Source organism: Paramormyrops kingsleyae, chromosome 21 (genome assembly GCF_048594095.1).
Source record: "Paramormyrops kingsleyae isolate MSU_618 chromosome 21, PKINGS_0.4, whole genome shotgun sequence".
Lineage (NCBI taxonomy): Eukaryota > Metazoa > Chordata > Actinopteri > Osteoglossiformes > Mormyridae > Paramormyrops > Paramormyrops kingsleyae.
This window is the reverse complement of record NC_132817.1, coordinates 2,195,074-2,217,585: the sequence shown is the minus strand read 5'-3', so window position 1 is coordinate 2,217,585 and position 22,512 is coordinate 2,195,074. Positions and strand designations below refer to the sequence as shown.

Below are 22,512 nucleotides of genomic sequence, written 5' to 3'. Positions count from 1 at the left end.
GGAGAGACAGACTGACCCTGGTTCAGACCGCTCTGCAAAAGGGCACTGTGGTGATGTTGGGATAGAGGGATGGGGAGGAGAGACAGACTGACCCTGGTTCAGACCGCTCTGCAAAAGGGCACTGTGGTGATGTTGGGATAGAGGGATGGGGAGGAGAGACAGACTGACCCTGGTTCAGACCGCTCTGCAAAAGGGCACTGTGGTGATGTTGGGATAGAGGGATGGGGAGGAGAGACAGACTGACCCTGGTTCAGACCGCTCTGCAAAAGGGCATTGTGGTGATGTTGGGATAGAGGGATGGGGAGGAGAGACAGACTGACCCTGGTTCAGACCGCTCTGCAAAAGGGCACTGTGGTGATGTTGGGATAGAGGGATGGGGAGGAGAGACAGACTGACCCTGGTTCAGACCGCTCTGCAAAAGGGCACTGTGGTGATGTTGGGATAGAGGGATGGGGAGGAGAGACAGACTGACCCTGGTTCAGACCGCTCTGCAAAAGGGCACTGTGGTGATGTTGGGATAGAGGGATGGGGAGGAGAGACAGACTGACCCTGGTTCAGACCGCTCTGCAAAAGGGCACTGTGGTGATGTTGGGATAGAGGGATGGGGAGGAGAGACAGACTGACCCTGGTTCAGACCGCTCTGCAAAAGGGCATTGTGGTGATGTTGGGATAGAAGGATGAGGAGGAGAGACAGACTGACCCTGGTTCAGACCGCTCTGCAAAAGGGCACTGTGGTGATGTTGGGATAGAGGGATGGGGAGGAGAGACAGACTGACCCTGGTTTAGACCGCTCTGCGGAAGGGCGTTGGTGATGTTAGGCAACTCGCTGCCGTAGTTCCCGTCCTCCAGGGGACACACGTCCATGTCACTCCACTTCTTGAGCTGTTTCAGCCAGCCACTCTTCTCCTCACTCTTGCAGTGGGGGTTCAGAACAATGCAGACCCACAAGGCACCTGGGGGGGGAGGGGGGGTGGAGCCAGGCATCAGGGGGGCCACATCAGGCACGTTAAGGTGCAGCCTCCTCTATGGGGTCACTGTAAACATGGAGTCTGGCCAGCATGTGGTGACAATGACATACATTTCCTATCATACTAATCTAGGGTCAGTTTGTACATTCAGAACCACAAAAGCAACTGCTGTCCTTGGTAAGTGGATGGTACCCAGCACATTCAGCTGTGTGTGTTGGCTGCAGCAAGCCATCCCCCTCCCTCACAAACTGGTAGATCCAGCGGAGCCTTTATGGGGGTACATCTATGGGGACATGACTATGAGGGCAAAGTCAACAGCAGTATGAGTATATGGGGTGGAGTAAATAACAGTGCGTGCAAATGGGAGATGGGGACAACAGTAGTGTGGTTAAAGAGGGCGGGGTCAACAGCGGTGCATGATATGGGGGGCGGAGTCAACAGCAGTGCATGTATATGGGGACAGAGTCAACAGCAGTGCATGTAAACAGGGGTGGCGGCAACAGTAGTGCATGTATATGGGGGCGGAGTCAACAGCAGTGCATGTATATGGGGGCGGAGTCAACAGCAGTGCATGTATATGGGGGCGGAGTCAACAGCAGTGCATGTATATGGGGGCGGAGTCAACAGCAGTGCATGTATATGGGGGCGGAGTCAATAGCAGTGTATGTATACGGGGGCCATAAATAGTGGTACGCAAGTCAACACTATGCTATCAAGACTGGGGCAGATAGGTGGGGGGGGCTTACCCAGCTCGTCCCAGAGCTGCCTGCACTTGTCGGTCATGCCCGTGCCTTGCTGTCTCCACAAAGAGAGGCGGGGGTCAGCCATGAACTGCTCCGTGATGAGCGTCAGCATCCGTGCCCCATTGGAGTCCCGCATGCGTAGCATCTCCCGCACCTGCTCTCGCACACAGAGCAGGCTTGATAAATACAGCGATCCGATAGGCTGGGACTTCAGCCAATTGACCCATCAGGGGCCTAGAGCTACCTTTAATATCAGTAAATTGATGTGACTGAATCTCAGACAAGCAAAGGCTCCTGGCCACATAGCACATGCCAGGCATGCATGTCTAAACCTGCATTGACTGCGACTCTGCATTACAAGCCCGCTCATGCAATCTCTGCACAGAGTAGCAATTCACTAAAACAGCAGACAGATCCATCGGTATGACACTGATACCTTCATTACACTATATGGACAAAAGCATTGGGACACCTGCCTATTACACCCACAGGAACTTCTATGACATCCCATTCTAAATCCATAGGCATCAATATGGAGTTGGACCCCTTTGCAGCTGTAACAGCTGCCACACTTCTAGGAAGGCTTTCCACAACATTTTGGAGTGTGTCTGTGGGCATTTTTGCCTATTCATGTACTGATGTTGGACATGAAGGCCTGGCTCACAATCTCAGTTTTAGTTCATCCCAAAGGTGCTTGATGGGGTCGTCAGGGCTCTCCCCAGGTCAGTCTTCCACACCAAACTCACCCAACCATGTCTGTATTGACCTTGCTTTGTGCACTGGGGCCCAGTCACACAGGAACAGAAAAGGGTTTTCCCCAAAATGTCCCCACAAAGTAGGAAGCATAGGAATGGTCCAAAGTGTCTTAGTATGCTAAGCACACTGATGGGTTCCCTTCACTGGAACTAAGGGGCCGAGCCCAATCCCTGAAAAACAACCCCATACCATTATCCCTCTTCCACCAAACTTTACACTTGGCACAATGCAGTCAGGCAAGTAACATTCTCCTGACATCTGCCAAACCCAGACTCATCCATCAGACTGTCAGACAGAAAAGCATGATTCGTCACTCCACAGAGTCCAGTGGCAGTGTGCTTTACACCACTACATCCAACGCTTGGCATTGCGATTCATGATGTGAGGCTTGCATGCAGCTGCCCAGTCATGGAAGCCTATTCCATGAAGCTCTCGGCACACAGTTTTTCTGCTGGAGTTAATGCCAGAGGAAGCTTGAAACTCTGCACTTACTGAGTCAACAGAGGGTTGGCAACTTTTACGCACTATGCACCTCAGCCCTCGGTCACCCCGCTTTGTTGCTTACCATAACACCACTTATAGTCAACCGTGCAGTATCTAGCAGGGAAGGAATTTCACGAAATGAGGTGCAAAGGCAGCATCCTATGACAGTACCACGCTTGGATTCACTGAGCCCTTCAGAACCACCCATTCTTTCACAGATGTTTGTAAACCTGACTGCATGGCTACAGGCTTGATTTTATACACCCGTGGCAATGGGTTTGAATGAAACACCTGAATTCAACGCTTAAGAGGTGTGTCCCAATACTTTTCTCCATATGGGTGGGGCTCCCCTGGACACTCACCTTGGCAAACATGGAGTTGAGCTGCTTGCCTGAGCCGTAATAGCCGCCCTGTGACAGGAACTGCTTGACCTGCTCCCTGACCTGCTCCTCATCCAGGTGCCAACAGTTGTCATCATCAATGCTGGCCCCTGCAGTAGGGTCCGGGGCCCCTAATAGGAGCAGACAGATAGACTCCCTATTAGCCGGATCACAGAGGTCCCGACACACCATCTGAGCACCACATGGACCATGGCAATGGACAGGGACAGGGACAGACAGGAGTCTTGGGGACACACAGAGAGACACAGGGACAGAGAGGAATCATGAGGACGGAGAGAGACACAGGGACAGAGGCATCGGTCACGGGGACAGACAAGAGTCATGGGCACAGACACAGGAACAGACAGGTAGTGATCACAGACTGTCTCACAGCAGTTGTCATTTTGTGACATGTTTGTACAATAGGGGGTCTTAAAAAGTGAGAATGTGAGATGCTCTTTGTGGATGGAGACAGAACCTGACCCTCAGCAGATGAACAGTAACACGAATAAAGGCACATCGGTGAGAGCTCCGGCGGGCCGCCGGTCATGCAAATGGTCTGCCCGGTGGCATGCTGCCCTTGGAGCCAAACGGCACCACAGCTGCCCACCACAAAGGCCTGGCGGGACCTGAAGGAACCCCAGAGAGGTGTCCATTCAGGAGATCAGCATCACCCTGAGCGGCATGCTGATGACAACGCGGTCCATGGCTGGATACCCAAAGCAAGTGAGTATGGCTGTGCCCCGGCCCTGGAGGCATCTGCCTGGGCCTCAGTTCCTCTGCTGATGGACAGGAGGAACCTCCTCATGGTCTGGGGGCTTCTCAGCACGCTACCTGTCAACACGCAGCCAAAAGCTGGGGCACAGCATACCCACAGTAAAGAGGTTCTATTCCACATTCCACAGGTGGGGCCTTGTCACTTCAGCAGTTTAGCTGGACCAGAGCGCTGCAGGCTGCAGCCCTCAGCCAGACGGAAACACACTGAAGCTCTCAGCCCACCCCAGGCAAAGCTCCTTCCCAAGAGGCAGATCCAACCCGGCTATCCGTGTCAACCTCGGGCAGCATGAAAGCAGAGAGACTCAGAGACAGGGTGTTCCTTCACACGGGGACTGATAGCACACCCAAATAACTCCAGAATCTTTTGGTAAACATGCGGCACCTTCCCTGGGCACCTGACTGCACCCCACGCTGGCCTTCCCGTCGTCTTACCGTGGACTTGGTTGATTTCCGAGTTGGAGGACAGGATCTCGTCGGCCAGCTTCTGGGCCGTGGGGAGGACCTCCGTGTGGTGTGCGGTGATCAGATACTGAACAAACTTTTGCAGCTGGTCACGGTTCATCTGGAAGAGCGTCTCGGAAATGGGCAGACGCAGTTTGACCTGGTCGGGCTTGCGGATCCGATACAGGGACAGCGCCACCACATGGGCGCAATAGAAAATATCGCGGTTGCCACAGCCACAGGTGACGGAGGTGATCTTGCAGCGGTCGAAGCTGATGGCCACCTTGTGTGTGGTCTCGGGCTCCGCCTGGGATGCCGGCTCCGTTACCGTCCCGCTGAGGTGGAACCCTGCATGGATGAAGAAGAGACGCATGGTGAGTGAGGCTCCAGCAGGAATGGCTAGGCACACAGAGGCCCGGAGGTTTGGGCCAGAGCCACACACGGGACAAGGAGAGCGAAGATGCAGGCCGACCAGTGGATACACAGCCTGTTGGTGTCACCACAAGACCAGGATGGGGACAGTGACTGACCGGGGAAGCAGGCTGAGGCCACCAGCAAAGCCAGATAGCGAAGATTTCAGCTGAGCTGTGCCCTGCTCCTGCCAACATGCTGACGACTCCCACTTCGTGACACGAAATTAATTTTAAGAAAATTAGATCTTAATAAAAATCGGGTTCGCCGATGGATAGTTTCCCCCACAGAGAGTAGCAGCGCTACTCAGACAGCTGGAGGGGGCTCTAACAGATTCACCACGTTTCGTTTTTTCATGCTTTCATATTCTGCTTTCAGCAAGAAAAAAAATATATATACGTGCGTATGTTGGGGGGAGGGGGCGACTGGATGACTCTACATCATCTATCCTAATTTAAAATTAAAATATTACATATCATTTTCGCATATAATTAAATGCATACAAGATATCACCCAGGGAGAGGAAACAAAATGAATGAAATGAATGATAGGAAAGATTCAAAAGGAAGAAGAGGACAAAAGCATAAGCGAGTAGAGCACAGCGTCAGGCGGCGGCGTGGCCGTGATTAACACCCTGCGCTGCATGCTGAACACAGCCCAGACCAGAAGGACAAGCTGCTCACGGCGAGGGGAGAAAGCTATTATTTTATGGTGGTGCTTCAGCAGTTTAGGGTGGTAATTTTCCAGCTAATTTCAGAAACATTTAAAGGCATTAAAGAATAAAGGGGCCTGGAGGAGGCGCTCTGCACACCATGTGGGGGGGGGGGGGGGGGGGGGGGGCTGCTTGGGCTCCACACAGGCGCAATGGAACACAAAGCCAGCACCGCCAGTCTCATGGCCTTTGTGCTTGCATCCGTACCCATCTGTACTCAGCAGCTCAGCTCCTGTAGGCAGGAGGGCGCCCTCTGGAGGTGGAGGGGATGGCTGCGCGCGCACACGCACACACACACACACACACACACACACACACACGCACACACACAAGGGGTTTCAAGGGGGTCAGGGAAGCAGTGCAGGGAAGCTAATGAGCATGTGTAAAGCCGTCTGCGCTGCTGCCAAATCCCACTAAAGGCTTTTCCAGACAAATTCAGGGGAGACAATCTCCCTCCCCCTCCCCCTCCCCACTTTCCTCTTCAAGGAATCTGACTCCCAATTTGGTGCCAAAGCCTTTCAGGGTCGGCCAAAGCGCAGGGAGTTATGGGGGTGTCTGTTTTCATCCTGATAAAAGGAGCGGGATCGGGGCTTCCCTCATGCGCTGTGAATTACTCACCACACAAAGCAGAGTTCAAAGTACATTTGCTGACAATAAAAATAAAATCAAAAACACACCAGACAAGAAAGCTGGGTTTTGAAACACAGCAAACGTGCAGAGATCCCAGTGCTCAGGAATCACACCTAACACCTGAACACAGATGCCCTCTGTACAAGGACGCCCCCATCTGGTGAGGCACACGCACACCCCCAAGACATGTATCACAGGGCCTGGCAGCGACCAGCTTGGACAAAGCCGTCAGAAGGTGACCTCCATCAGCCTCCAACAAAGCCACTTTCAGGCTGGAGACACCCCAGCCTCCCCCCAGAGGGCACCCCAGCCCCCAGGGCTCACCCTCCTCGGTCTGCTCTCCTTATCAGCTGAAGACTCAGCAGACAGGAGCTGATGCACGTCGTGTGGCCAACAGAGGGCGAGGCTGAGTCACTGAGGGCCAGGCCGCGTGCACGCTTATAATCTTCGGTGCCATTTGTGAGATTCGATAGACACTGTCGCATGGCCCATATGCACGGCCGCGAAACCTGAGGATGGAGCACCCAGAGGAGTGCCAAAAAGCATTTGAGAGGAAAGATCGATCTGGCAACCAGGACAGTGAGGTAAATGACCACGCAGTGTTTGAAACAGCAGTGAGTGTGTGTTTGTGTGTGTGTGTTACTGCTGATGGCATGTAACAGAGGCGGTTTACACTGAGAGTCTATGCAAACAGCCAGGTTATGTCTGGAAGGGGACAGTCATCACCACTGTCCATCCAAATAAATGGGAACTCCCTGTCATTGTTGCCTGACCTGATGGGGGTCTGGGGAAGGCAGACATCACTGGGGGAGGGGGGGGGGGGGACATGACAATGGCCCCATGGAAAGGGGGCATCTGCTGCTGATAGGTCTGAAGCCCCCCCTCCCCCGAGGAGCGGTGTCCACTATGTGCAGGGGCGGGGGCTGTGGCTCGGCCCTGCAGCTGCAGGCAATGCAAGCAGTGCCATTGTCAGCTGCAGAAAGCCTGTTGTGATAAAGCTAAGGGCTCACTGGAAACAGCCCTGGGGGAGGACCGGGGGGAATAGTGAGGGCAGGGAGGCCATCACTGCCAGAGTGAGGGGGACACAGAACTTTACCCATGCAGCTGACTGCCTGTTACGCTGCAGGTGGGTAAAGGGACCCAGCTTAGTTATGATTCAAGGGTGGCACTGCTCCAGATGAGGCCCAGAGCGGGTCGGGAGAGTGGGGGGACCCGGGCTGTACTGGGGGTCCCACCTCAGCAGCCGCCTCCTGAAGGCCCTGCACATCCAGCAGCACCATCTGCTCCTCTGGTGGATTCCACCCACCGGAGAGACGGCCCACCAATCACAGCGCGGCCCCACGCAGCTCCAGGCCCTATATATCCAATCACGTGTGGAGGCTGGGCTGAGCACAGTACAGCCCACAGCAGCCCATCCCCCCTCCATCTGCTGCAGCGGCATTACAGCTAATGTGGGAGTGTGGGAAAGCAGATAACACATGGCACAGAATGCAGACATAGAGACAGACATGCAGACAGACATGCAGACAGACATGCAGACAGACATGCAGAGAGACATGCAGAGAGACAACACAGATGCATTGACACACAGACACAGATGGACAGACAGGTTGTGAAGATGGCCACTGTGGGCTGGTTGTTCCGCTCGCGCCCGTCCACATCCGCGCCCGTCCACATCCGCGCCCGTCCACATCCGCGCCCGTCCACATCCGCGCCCGTCCACATCCGCGCCCGTCCACATCCGCGCCCGTCCACATCCGCGCCCGTGCTGTCCCTCACGTGCAGTCATCCTTAAACACCTCCTTCTGCGAAGTGACCCCCTGCACTACTCAGGCATAGCCCTGCTGTGTCATGCATTGTCAGAGTGTTCCTGCTGCATTCGGATCGACTGTAATCCGGCTGACTGCCCCCCCCCCCCCCGCCCAGCAAAGCCCCCCATCACCGCCCACCCCCCCACCTACATCTCACACGGCTGCCCCCTGACTGGCATGCAGCATGGCCCGGCCCCCGTGCCCTTAATCTGCCCATGACCTGCTTTATTCCCCTGCGCTGGCTGCTCGCTGGGCCCCCATTCATCGGCCCCTTTGTTTTCCCAGGGCCCCGTCTAGGCCTCAGGCAGGGGCCTGGGCCGCCATTGTCCCCCACAATGGCCAAGCAGTGGTGAGCAGGCGTCAGCTTGGAAGCGGGACCCCGGACACTGCTGGGGCATTGGGAAGGGGGGTGGGGCAGACAGAAGAGGCTGAAAGGGAGGCTGGGGAGGCGGGGGCGAGGGCAAACGTGGATCGCTGGACAAGGTCTTCAGGGAGAGCTCCATCAGCGCAAAGGAAGTGGGGTAACAGGGAGGGGAGACACCAGCACCAAGGAACCAGGAAGTGGCCGGGGCCCCATAGCGGTATGAACACCAGCCGCGACTGTGCAACCCACCCAGCACAGAGAGGAAGCACAAGCCCATTTATACACAGCAGCCACTGCTACGTCAGCGAGGCCACCCACAGAGTCCGCAAATATGCAGCTCCTACACAGCTACAGAAAGCGGGGAGCGCGGTGCACAGGGGAAACATGCTCCAATCCCACAGCAATGAGCAAAACCACAAACTAGGGGTCTCCACAAGGACTCCGGAAACAGGAGCTTGGAAGAGGGGTGTAGGTGAGAGCCTGGGTAATACAGCACCCCTTTCAGACAGCACTGGGGGGGGGGCTGGATTTGCATCTCATTTTCAGGGGGTGTATTGTACAGTACGACTGACAGGTCCTTGGAAAGACCGCAGACAGCATGGTGGGTGGGTGGGGAGGGGGGGGGGGGGGGGGCACAATCCTAAATGCTACAAGGTTCATCTTGAACTCTACCAGCAAAGGGACCCTTTCTCCCGAAACATTGGACGCCGTAGAGATGGTGCCTGAATGCATGGCGACGGGCATGAGCATGCTGTCAAGTCGGGGCAGTACAGGTGTCACACTGGCACTCAGCAACTTGCCTCATTTTTTACCTTCATATAACATGACCTTGTATTGTACTGTACTGTCATGGTGTCCTCTTCTGTCTGCTATGCTTTGATGGTGTATTTCTGATAGATTGTTTATGTTTTGATACATGGTTGCAACTAAATTTCCCCTAGTGGGATAATAAACACCAACCACCTGGAGAAATGGGGTGAGAGTGTGGGGGGGGGGGTGCAGCATGTGCCCCCACATCCTGCCAAAGAAAGGATTAATCCATCCACAACATAAACTAAATACTGGGGAGTGGCCTGTGATTCAGGGATGGGGGCACCTTTGTGGGCATTATATGATATACAGGTCTAATTTGCACAGTTTTCCTTTAAAGACACTTTGGAGACCAAGGGTGCGGATCTGTCAGATATGCTAATCAGTGCCACCTGACTAGACGGCCCCCGATTGGATGAGGGCGCTGGCACACAATGTGGTGGGGCAGTACTGTGCCGTGAATATTTGATCCTTTCCCTCCCGGGTCTCATGAGCACATACAGGCTGTACCTCTAAACGACAAACACTGCCATACCATGCTCTGCTTCATAGGGGCCTCCCCCCACACACCTAGAACTGGAACCAGGCTGGATGATGGGAAGACAAACAGCAGTCCTACATACAAAGGTCCTCAAGGTCTATGCATCTTAGTTATTTACAGAGACCAGTTTTACTTTAATCTAATAATATCTGTCCTGCTTTAAAGTGCATGTGAAGGCTGCAGAGCACAGTGGCACAGACACGCGGGCACTCTGCTGCGTGATGCTGTTAAGGGCCTAGTGGAACCTGCCTCCCCATTTGAGGTCGACTGGGGTAGAGAAGATACCCCAGTGCATTGTGGGCTGGGAGCCCATCACAGCAGCCTCCCTGTACCCAGGCTGGGACGAGATGGTGAAGGCAGCTGAGTGAGTCATGGTGCAAAGGAAGAGTAACACCAACTTCACACTCTGTGGCTGTCAAAGTCATCACGTCCCTGTGCTATTCACACTCCACGGCTGTCAAAGTCGACACGTCACTGCGCTGTTCATACTCCACGGCTGTAATAGTCGACACGTCACTGCGCTGTTCATACTCCACGGCTGTCAAAGTCGACACGTCACTGCGCTGTTCACACTCCCAGTGTGTCAGTCGTCAAGTCGCTGCGGCGTTCACACTCCGCGGTTGTCAGTCGTCAAGTCGCTGCGGCGTTCACACTCCGCGGTTGTCAGTCGTCAAGTCGCTGCGGCGTTCACACTCCGCGGTTGTCAGTCGTCAAGTCGCTGCGGCGTTCACACTCCGCGGTTGTCAGTCGTCAAGTCGCTGCGGCGTTCACACTCCGCGGTTGTCAGTCGTCAAGTCGCTGCGGCGTTCACACTCCCCATCTGTCAGTCGTCAAGTCGCTGCGGCGTTCACACTCCCAGTGTGTCAGTCGTCAAGTCGCTGCGGCGTTCACACTCCGCGGTTGTCAGTCGTCAAGTCGCTGCGGCGTTCACACTCCGCGGTTGTCAGTCGTCAAGTCGCTGCGGCGTTCACACTCCGCGGTTGTCAGTCGTCAAGTCGCTGCGGCGTTCACACTCCGCGGTTGTCAGTCGTCAAGTCGCTGCGGCGTTCACACTCCCCATCTGTCAGTCGTCACGTCACTGTGCTGTTCACACTCCACGGCTTTCAGTCATCACGATGCTGTTGTGTTCGCACTACACGGCTGTCAGTCCTCACATTGCTGCGCTGTTCACACTCTGTGACTTGTTGTCTTATGATTGGAAATCTTTAAGGAGACTAAGGGGGGACATGATCCAGGTATATAAAATTCTAACAGGTCTGGATGATGTTCAGCCAAATGTCTATTTCAATATTAGTTTAAATACTAGAACTTGTGGCCATAAGTGGAAATTAGCGGGAGAACATTTTAAAATGAATTTAAGAAAGCACTTCTTTACACAGCGTGTAGTTAGAGTATGGAATAGTCTTCCTACTAGTGTAATGCAAGCTAAAACCCTGGGTTCCTTTAAATCAGAGCTAGATAAGATTTTAACAACTCTGAGCTATTAGTTCTCCCTAAACAAGCTTGATGGGCCAAACGGCCTTCTCTCGTTTGTAAATTTCTTATGTTCTTAAGTTGTTGTGGTTTACATACAAAACTGAACAGCGGCGAGGGGGAGGGGGGGGGGGTCACATACTTCAAGATCTTTCACCTGAAGGAATCCCTGATGAGTCAGTCTGGTCTCCCAACTAAGTTCCATTATGAAAACACATGTGAAAACATATGAAAATTATAATTTTCCAATTACTGTCAATATCCTACAGAGTGTTAAGATACTTTAAAACAAATGACAACATATGATCTATGTATCAGAATAACCCCAATTGTAACAAACTTTGTATACCTTATTGAATACTTCTTCACTGAACACTAAGAACAGTCACTGAACCAACTGAACTTTTTATACCTTTTTAAACACTTGTGTCTCTTCACCACATTCATTGCCAGTCACTCTTCACACTTCAGAATTTGGAGTCGTGGAGGGGTCCAGATATTTAGCTTGTTAGATATCTGACGGACGTCTATGACACGGCGGCGACTGTTGGGTCTCGTCTTTGAACAGTTCACAAATAGCAATCGAGAACCAATTTGCCAGTACCGAACAAACACTGGTTTGCCTCCGATCTTGGGCTTTTGTCAGCGATCTCCAAAAACTGTCAGCAAGTAGAAAACTGGGGCTATATCGCGTAGTGTGAATCTAGCATGAGTGCTCATACTCACTCTCATGGTGGATGCCCTACATGTGTCAAGGGCATTGACATGCTGCTGGTTTCTGTTTGCCACTAGCACAAGGTTTCAGACCCTCCCCATTGATGCCCCACCCCCTCCCTGCTAAAGTCCCGCCCACATCCTAAACAAACCACAAAGGTGCACACCCATCATGGGGACTTCACTGCATTATCCATCCTCTTATCCAAGTAGGAAAACAGCAGTTTGCAAGAGCAGGACTGCCTGATTAGAATTCCATCAGAGATGTTCATTGCTTTAAGTAGTTGTTTAATTGGATATGGCCCACCCTGCTACATTGTTTGAGGGTGGGGTGAGAGGGTGGACATGCGGCTGAACCACGGAGTAGCAGTAGTCAGGAAACGGCAGTCCTGAAAGCACCATGGACGCCATTTATCCTGGGCAGCTCTCACACGTGCGTCATTGGCCTGGTCCTGCTGCACCACAACTCACAGTTCCCTTAAATCACCCACAGCACACCAGCGTCTGAGCCATGTCAGCCTGAGCCATGTCGGGGGGGGGTGGGGTTGGATAATGAGGGCACAAAACTCCAATCAAAGTGATTATTTGCCAGGGAACTCTTCAATCACCCCCCATTCAGAGGCCGGCATGCAAACCTGTGAGATGGAGCCGTGAACATTCCTGACATTACTCTGGGAATTAAAGCCCCAGCAGGGAGGTGACACACTGGCCTCTGGGGCCTGCCAGGGGCCACACTGCTCAACCCCACTGGGTGGTTTGACGCCGCTCAGTCGGATCAGCAGTGCGTTCTGGGGGACACAGTGACCCCCAAGTCACAGTGCAGGCCTACACGCTTCACAGAGTTCAACTCCCACACATCTGGGAGTTGGGTTGGGGGGGGGGGGGTTTCGCTGTCATCACCACCTCCAGAGGGTCTCCTGGAGTGGGCGCACTGATACTGAAGGGGGGGGCACCATCCACAAGACTACAACTGGGAGGGACAGGGAAGGGACAGAAGCCGAGCTTGGCCCAGACCAGCTCCCAGCTACAATGCACATTAATCACAGCCCAGCCCCTGTCGTGGTGTGGCCCCGCCCCCAGACTAATGAAGGAGGGGTTGCAGGCGGCTGCTTTATGCCGGCTTGCCCCCCACCCCAGCAGGCATCTGTCCATTCAACCGTCTGCCACAGACCGGCTACCTAATGGCCCAGATCAGCAGGGCCATGTGAGGGGGGGGGGGGGGCCCATGCTCTATGACAGAGCCAGATCAGACAAACGGAAGCCAAATCCACATCAGCTATGTGGGCCTGACATCAGCAATGCAGGCCTATTCATTACATAGTCATTATACTGTATGTCTGTTTGCTTTCCACTAACTTTCACCATGACGTATACATATACAGGCATACAGGAGTGTATGCACACACGCACACACGTGTGGTACAGGACTGGTGAGAAACCACACAGTCACCCCCCCAAACTGCCCAGGGGGTAGGGGTTCAGGTTAGTGTGAGGGCTGGGGTTTAGTTGGGTGGGGGCAGGGTGCCATGGGGTGCGGCTTGGGGCCCATCAAGATGCTGTCAGTGGACCCGCTGAAGGTCACAGCTGAGAACACAGTACAGCAGTGGAATAGCACTATGGGGTCAAGGACAGCCTCTGTCAGGTAGACTGACAGTCCTGTCAGACAGGAGATGCGGAGCCATAGGCAGAGGAGTTCCCCCTTTAAGAGGAGGCCCGCAGCTGCCACACCCCCCCCCCCCCCCCCCACTCGGGGTGCGAGCTGCAAACTAAGCCCCTACATCCCATCTTCGGTGTCACTACTGCTGAAGCCAGAGTGCCAGTGAGTGAAATGCTGTGCGGGAGATGGCATGATGGCATGATGGCATGATGGCATGATGGCATGGCTAAACAACACCCCTTATAGCTTACCTGTGTCCGAGGTGGGGGGAGGTAAAGGGGGCACAAACACGTGCTCTGCCCCCCAGCCCTGCCTAAAACACGGCCTTGCCTACTGCAGAGCGCCTTCCAAAATTAATTAAGAGACTCCTTTAATCTAATTAGGCCCTGGCTGCATTTGGAGTCTGGGCCCCGAGCCGCCACACAGGGAATCCGCTAATTGAGCTGCACCCGCGGCTGCTTATATATTCATAATGGGCCAAACTGCGGCCATCTGTGGGCCCGGCAACTCACCGCAAGTAATGCGACCGGCGCAACCGAGCGTGCTGGCTTGAGTTACCATGTCGCCATGACGATGTCCTGTCTGCGCGTTAATTAGGGACACTCACTGGCTGTACAGACCAGTCGTAAAACTCCTGCATGTGTAAAAGGCACATACTTTAATCACGTAGGGGAGGACGCCGTTGTGTTCAACAGTGGCCCGACATTAAAGTCATGTTTAAAACACAAAGCAGATGCAGCTTTATGAAATGTACTTTTCATTTTCAGTTTTTTTTTTTCACAACAGTAACCTAAAGGCAGTTAATTAAATGTGGGTCCCAACGCACACGTGCCAAACAAAGAAGTTTATGTGGCAGAGATAAGTGTCGCCGTTGCAGAGGTGATCCTGCAGCACCCCCCCCCCCCACCACACAGCTGTTTCTGTGCTCTCTCGCCACCAACAGATCTAATTACATCATTAAACCACCCACCGCAAAGTTTAATTCTGCACTCAAGCCTCTGCTGCCAAGGAGCACATCACAGCCGTCAAACCCCACTGGGGGGGGGGCAGCTAGGAAGCTCTCCCGTTCAGTCAACACCGGCCCAAGAGGAAGAAGGCGATGTGAACGAATGGGCACGGCCTGAGGACAGCGGGGGCCCTGTGTGCCAGTCAAGGAACGCAAGACGGGGGGAAGCAGGACTGGGCTCTTCAGCACAACTGGGAACGCAAAGCTGACTCAGGCCAATCCCCCCCACCTTGCCCATCAATCCCCCCCAGGAACCCCACACCACACCCTTGGCCCACATCTATCAGTCGTCCAGTCGGATGGTTCCAGCCGCTCTCTTCCCCCTCTGACCCCACCGACTGCCAAGCCTAGCCTGCTCCCCGCCAGGTCGACACACACCCTTAGCGTGCCCCTGCGATCCCAGGCCTCTGCTCTCACCCCCCATACCTCCATCTGCACACCCGTGTTGACATGGTAACACACACTAGCGCATGCTTCTGTCTGATGCTACTGAGGGGGTTGAGAGACCCGGCAGAGGACAGATGAGTCTGCAGTGGAGCTCGTTAGGCCCCCCTCTGGCCCCCACCCACTCGTCTCCTAGGGAATGAATGGATGGGTGTGGAGCAGTAACTTTGTTACTGATAAACTCAATCAGAGGTTTTAACCTGCAATGCACCAGCCTGGGGGGTTGGGGCATTGATTTTCAACCTTTTGAAGGGAGCCACATCCTGCAACAGTGATGGGTGCTATCCAGAGGTGCAGAGACATACGGCAGGAACGAAGGTGAGCTGCAGGGGGTGCAGACAGCAGCTAAAATGTCTCTGTGCTGCCCCAAAGGTACAGGCAGGGTAGGGCACCATGGAGTCAGCCAGGCAATTAACATGGAATCCTTCTGGGTGACTGCATAGCCAAATGGGATGGGGGGGCATTCTGATGGGGAACAGCCAGTACAGCACACAGACATGGGGGGACAGATTGGGGGCGAAGACATTGGCCACTCCCCAGACCAGTCACGTGAACAATGGGAAGAGGGTCCAGGGTGTCCTGTATTCCCCCCCCCCCCCACTTAATGACAGGCCCTTTATGAATGGGAGGTGACAGATAATCAGCCTTCAGTTTTCCTTGAAGGCCAGAAGGGGCCCCCACTCTGTACAGGGTTCAAAGGGGCCCACAAGTAGTGACTGCTGAGCCTGGGTGGGGAGGGGACAGGACATGCAGGAATGGCCTCCTTGAGGTGCCATGACCCCCACCTCCTCTTCTCACACACCCCTCTCGGAGTGTGAGCCTACCTGGCCCTCAGAGCAAAGTGGTCAAATATGCCCCACCCCCCCGTATTGCCAATCGACAGTGGAACACTCCGGAAGTTAAGCCGCCGTGAATGACACACACACACACACAGGATGCTACTGATTGCTGCATGTTCACTTGTACGTCGCCCCCACATCCTCAATCACAATGCAATCAGGACAACTTTCTTCTGAACAAAGCTGCTGTATAATTAGATCTGACAACCAAAAGTATCCAATTACACAATTGAATGTCTAATTAGCAGCATTATTCCCTGGAATTGGAGTAAAACGTGCTTACAGGGACAGGTGTGCCCCTCGCAGAGGCGAGTACGCAGACGTGCAGCGGCAGAACGCCGCTTCCTGTCTGTATGGAAAAGAAACACACAGGCATGGGAGGCCCAGTGTGCCAGTGACCTCATAAGCTAAGCCAACTTCTCCAGAAAGGGGGGGGGGGGGGCAAGGTCCCCCCCGGTGTCTGAGAACAAGAGTCTGCTGTCCAGCTGGGCGACAGTGCGTAACCCAGTAATCCCACATGCCGATAAGACCTAGGAGTAAGTCACAGAGGGAGCAGGGAGTAGGAAACAGCTGGTGTGGCTGCGTGTGGACAGCGGCTACAGGAGGGCTTCGTGTCGCCCCCTTCAGGATGTGCAGCCATTCAGCTTCAGTTGCATATACACAAAATAAGCAGTGAGAAGATTCTGTAATAAATGGAAATGCAGAGCAGACCCCCAGAACCTCGAAGTACCTGAAGTACGTGTGCAGCACCAACGGCGCTAGCTAACTAGCAGGGAGAGAGTGTATAAGAACGGCACTGCAGTGGATCAGGCAGGCGAGAAGTAAACAGGCCATATGGGCAAGAACTGAAGGAACAGCGCAGCACCAGGGTGACGAGGTGGGCGTCCAAGTCAAACAGAGAAAGGCTGAGTAACCTGCAGCAGAAAAAAGACATTGTCAGCCGTCACCAAGCTTCCGTGACTCGGAGAGTGTGAGCGAAGAACCCACACACACCAAAGCCCAGGCTCAGCATCTCAAGATGGCCACCCTCCACTACACATGGGCCTCGCCCCCCTGGGCTCAGGCTTCGCCCTGCATGTGGCACCATATTGCCGCCTTGATGCTGAGCCTGGGCTTTGGTGTGTGTGGGTTCTTCGCTCACACTCTCCGAGTCACGGAAGCTTGGTGACGGCTGACAATGTCTTTTTTCTGCTGCAGGTTACTCAGCCTTTCTCTGTTTGACTTGGACGCCCACCTCGTCACCCTGGTGCTGCGCTGTTCCTTCAGTTCTTGCCCATATGGCCTGTTTACTTCTCGCCTGCCTGCTGCACTGCAGTGCCGTTCTTATACACTCTCTCCTTGCTAGTTAGCTAGCGCCGTTAGTGCTACATGTGTGCTTCAGCTGCTTTGAGGTTCTTGGGCATGTTCTGCATTTCCATTTGTTACAAAATCTTTTTGCTGCAGCACACAGCCTTGACCCGCACCGCACACAGCCTTGACCCACACCGCGCCGCACACAGCCTTGGCCCGCAGCGCGCCGCACACAGCCTTGCGTCGCGCACGTGCCGCACACAGCCTTGGCCCACACTGCGCCGCACACAGCCTTGGCCCACACTGCGCCGCACACAGCCTTGGCCCACACTGCGCCGCACACAGCCTTGGCCCACACTGCGCCGCACACAGCCTTGGCCCACACTGCGCCGCACACAGCCTTGGCCCACACTGCGCCGCACACAGCCTTGGCCCACACTGCGCCGCACACAGCCTTGGCCCACACTGCGCCGCACACAGCCTTGGCCCACACTGCGCCGCACACAGCCTTGGCCCACACTGCGCCGCACACAGCCTTGCGTCGCGCACGTGCCGCACACAGCCTTGGCCCACGCCACAGCACAGCTGGAGGCATTTTCCGTGAACAAAGAGCTTATTTATCAAAGAACACAGGTGAACTGGAATTTGATAAGTCCCAGAATGGAGAACAAAACCTCCATTCCAAAAATATACCAAGTGCTGGGTGAAGCCCGTTCATGCCGTCCCTTTGTGAGCGCAGGACACAGGAAAATATCCCTGCCTTTGAAACCAAGAGACATGGGAAAACTGGATTTCATGTAATATCAAACAAAAGCCGGCCACATCTGGGACGGGAGTCCCCAATTTGGGGCCAAACAGCAGCTGTTTCAGGTGTGATCAAGCCCCATGAGGAAGTTTGACACCCAGACACGTCAGGTGATGCCATGGGGGGAGTGACAGCTGGGGGAGCCCAGCGGAAAGAAGGGGGAGGTGAAGGCCAGCTCCCAGCACAGAACCCTGAGCATAATTCCCAAAACAGCAGGAGTACCGGAAAATGCAGGAGAGCTTCAGGCTGCCTTCTGCTCCCCTGGACCCTACCCGTGCCCACGGCCGCATTCATGCAAATGCAGGCATGAGCAAACGGCCTGGCACTCTCAGCCGACAGTCACACCCAGCGGTGATGCCCAGCGGTCTCCACACGACCAAATAAACCGCCATGGGCATTCTTTAGACGACACTCAGACATCAAGAAAAGTCCAACTTCTTTCTCAAAATGAGAGTACGGTCAGACAAACACTGCACACTGCCCTTAAACTAGACAGACAGTTGCAAAGAAAACTGCTGAAACGTTAAACCGCCACCCAGCCCAAGATCTTCCAGTCAGAGCGACATTTGCGCTTTTCGAACGTGATCACACCTCCTCCGGTGCCAGAAATGACTGTTCCGCTAAGGTCAGGCTAACAGTCATTCTTGCTGCCCGCTCACCCGCTCGACCGCCAGTCGACTCCCTACCACTAAACATTAGTTGATATACCGCTGCTCTATAAAATGTGCCATTCTGCAAATGAAGGCACCATTCAGTGAGACAGGACGGCTCTTCTCTGAATCCCCTGCATAAAAACCCAAAGGAATCCGCCTGCAGCTAAACCATCAGGCACATTTTCGGTGAAGAAAGTGAGCACTTACTATGTGCTTGAAGGTGTGGAGAGAAGGGCATCTTAAAGGGAGTCCTGCACGGCTGGGCTTGTATTACCATATTACAGGAACGTTCTCACCCTGTCAGCAGCTCAGATTTAAAGCCACACAGTGGATCTTTGTGCAGACAAAATGGGAGTCACTATGTTATATGTACACCCCCCCCCCCCAAGGCTATAGGGTATTGACAAGGACAGAGTTATTCTCATGAAAAGGAAAGGGTCTAAGGCACAGCCGCTGGACAAGCTTTATTGTGGGGGGGGAGGGGTCACTTCTAAGCAGTAATTCCCTGTTTGCGTCCAGTGCACAGTGCAAAAGTAAATGGTCTGAATGCAATGCGGCAGAGGGTTTAAGATTGGGGGGGGGGGCTTTTTGAGGCGAACATGGTGTGTTTACCTTGATGTTTCTGTTAATCAGTGAGCCAGATTCAAGACAGCTCAAACATGGGGAAAAAAGAAAAGAAAAAAAAAAGATGAGAGCACACATCACAGCCCAGTGCAGGCCAGAGCGTTTCTCTGATTAGTCAGTGACAGAGGGGAGCAGCTCATCCCCCAAAGCACAGAGCAATAAAGGCAAGCCTGCCCGCCCGCCCATCCATTCCCCAGTCCATCCCCCTGCCCACCTGTCCCCACTGCCTGCCCAACCGTCCTTCCGTCCCCCAGTCCATCCCCCTGCCCACTCGTCCCCCAGTCCATCCCCCTGCACGCCTGTCCCCCACTGCCCACCCGTCCGCCTGTCCCCCACTGCCCGCCCATCCTTCTGTTCCCCATTCCATCCCCCTGCCCACCTGTCCCCACTGCCTGCCCAACCGTCCTTCCGTCCCCCAGTCCATCCCCCTGCCCGCTCGTCCCCCAGTCCATCCCCCTGCCCGCCTGTCCCCCACTGCCCACCCGTCCGCCTGTCCCCCACTGCCCACCCGTCCGCCTGTCCCCCACTGCCCACCCATCCGCCTGTCCCCCAATGCCCACCCGTCCTTCCGTCCCCCAGTCCATCCCCCTGCCCGTCCATCAGTCAGTAAATGCAGGCGTGGATTCGGGCCAGTGCCTCACAGCCACCAGCCAACAAGAAACTTAATTTACTGCCCCTTGCATTTAAACACCTCAATCCAAACATTCCGTTTATGCTTTGGGAATGTTTCACCCAAGATCTTACGAAACCACAAGTTTCCCTTTAACAATAGAAATGAGCGACTGATTTATTCAGAGGAGTTATTTACATCCACAGAAGTGGATGTAAATAAAGTTCATCTTGATAAATGCGTGATTAGCGAGTGAGACACAGAGCCCTTCTCTCTCTCTGTCACACACACACACACACACACACACACACACACACACACCAGAGGCAGTCTGGGAGGAGGGGGGGGGTGTCGCACTCCTCTCCAGGGGTCATTACACTCCCCAGCCATTGTCCCCCTTCCCCAGTGTCAAACACCAAAAACCACGACAGATTTCGCTTTCTCCCGAAAACCTGCAGGACGGGCCAGGAGAGAAGCGACCGTGAGCCCATCAGGTCGTGTAGGAGCCCTTTGTCTTCGCTAACAGGAGCAAATAAACAAAAGACGGACGGGGGATCAAAGCGGATTATACGGGCCGGTTCCACCAGCGCAGCGCCGCCGCGAAGGCCGACAGAGCCGCCGGACGCGGTGTACCCGTGAACCGAAACACCGCGTTATTAACACGCCGCCGGCCTTTGTGACAAGAAAGAATGTAACCCGTAAAAGAGACGGCGACTGCGCAGGCACCGCAGCTGGCGCAAACACCGCAGTCGGATCAGGCAGATCGGCCAGAGCAGACACTGCAGCCGAAAACGCAGACCGAGTAATCATAGCCGTCCTGTTCTCAGTTCATCCTCCAGAAAATAAACCCGATATTAATACCAAATAAACAGTATTACCCCGAAACAAGTAGGAACCGAGCGTCCGTGCCAACGCGGCCCCGGACGAGCGACGCCGGCTGCGTGCGGCGAGTCGCAGTTGCAGCCCGAATGGAGCCTTTTAAATTTTAAAAAGCTACGAGCACTGCGCGTCCGGCAGGCACACAGAGAGCCGAAAACTGGGGCATTTAAACCCAAAAAGCGATGAGCCAAACTTTACAAGCGTAAAAACACACGGCTTCCCCCCTAGCTCGCCTCCCCGGCCCCCAGCTACTTACCCACTTGTAAGACGTTTTCCACACATCCCGTCTCCAGAAGCCGGATCCCCCTGCGGAAAGGCAGTCCCTCCCCGGCGGCTCCGGCCGCTGCGGACACCCCGCCGGGGGCGGCCCCAGACCCAGCCGGAACGCTGGCGCCCGTCACCGGACCGTCCTCGCTGGCTCCGCGGCACTGAAACGACGAGTACATGCAGATCTCCCGCTCGCTCCGTGGGAAGGACCAGTAGACGATGCGGCGCTGCACAGGCTCCGGGATCCGCTCGAAGCGCTCCTCCACCCGCTCGAAGGCCCACTTCTCCGCTACGGCCTTGGCGGCGCAGTCCAATAGCGACTCCGGACACCGGAGCCGGCAGTTCGGGAAGCCGGGCCCCGGCCCTGGTCCCGGGCCCCGCGGAGGCGGGCGCAGACACGGCCGCTTGCTGGCTGGGGCCGGCGACGAGCGGCGCGGCGGCTGAGGCGGTATCTCTCCGCGTCCCTCCGCCATGGCTAGCAGATTAACACTGAGAGCAGGAGCCGAGGCTGGGAAAGGCGGCGGCGGCGGCAGAGGGGGGGCAGCGCGTGCGTCAGCGCCGCTGCGAGCGCGCCGCATTCCTGTGACCCCCCCCGCTCCCGAGCGCGCGGAGCAAATGCAAAGGGGGGCTAAAGTGTGCCGGGCTAGATGCGCGCCCTCACCCCCACTCGACGGCAGAGACGCAGTAAACCGGACGAACCGCGGCGGCACCGGGTGATAAGGAAGGGGATCGCTGTGACACCCTATCACAACAACAGTATTATTATTATTAGTGTTATTATTAATAATAATAATAATAATAATAATAATTAATAATAATAATAATAAATAATTGCTCATTAGAGAGCGGCACTGATAATTGTTCTTATTGTCAGTTTATTATTATTATTTAATTATTATTGATAGTAATTATAATAATAATGCACGTAGAAATGTATTAACCTTGGCTTAACAACGTCATGATGTGCAGACACAGCGGGTCATTTACAGTAACTGAGACGAGAAGGAAGCGGTTTGATGACCGGCTCGTCTGCGCATAATCACGACATTTCCCCTTCATCTCTGCTTCTTTAATGCTGCCCACGCACCACCGGCGGCCTGCAAATGCTCTAAACAGCTGAGTGTTTACAAAGCAGCGAATACACATGGGCGCAATACGCAGCGCAGCCGGAATGATCGTCCCCTTCGTGGAGTATCCGCTTCCTTTCACATGCACGCTCTAATGACGCTTCGTTGCTGCTTCGTGAATCTCAGCCTCCCGTCACCCTTCATGCCAGACGTATTGCATATAAATGCGCCAATGAGTGTAATCCCATAAATAAAGGTAACTCGATAAAAAAAATTGAGATGTATTATTACTTAAGTGTATTTTCAATTAGTCCAAGAGCTTACAATGGAAAGAAAATGAGCCACACTCATAAACCG

General features: G+C 54.4%; 1 protein-coding gene across 1 annotated transcript in view; it reads right to left on the bottom strand.

The window, feature by feature from the left end:
• The window catches only part of zswim5 (zinc finger, SWIM-type containing 5), a 30,114-nt gene extending 8,350 nt beyond the window's left edge, over positions 1-21,764 (bottom strand). Inside the window, exons 1-5 of the mRNA XM_023815873.2 lie at positions 21,078-21,764; positions 4,540-4,896; positions 3,313-3,461; positions 1,715-1,865; positions 777-953 (exon numbers count right to left, since the gene is read on the bottom strand). Of these exons, the coding sequence (XP_023671641.1) occupies positions 777-953; positions 1,715-1,865; positions 3,313-3,461; positions 4,540-4,896; positions 21,078-21,666 (1,423 nt within the window). The 5' untranslated portion in view covers positions 21,667-21,764. The remainder of the gene's footprint in view (positions 1-776; positions 954-1,714; positions 1,866-3,312; positions 3,462-4,539; positions 4,897-21,077) is intronic.
• Positions 21,765-22,512: the final 748 nt, after the last annotated feature.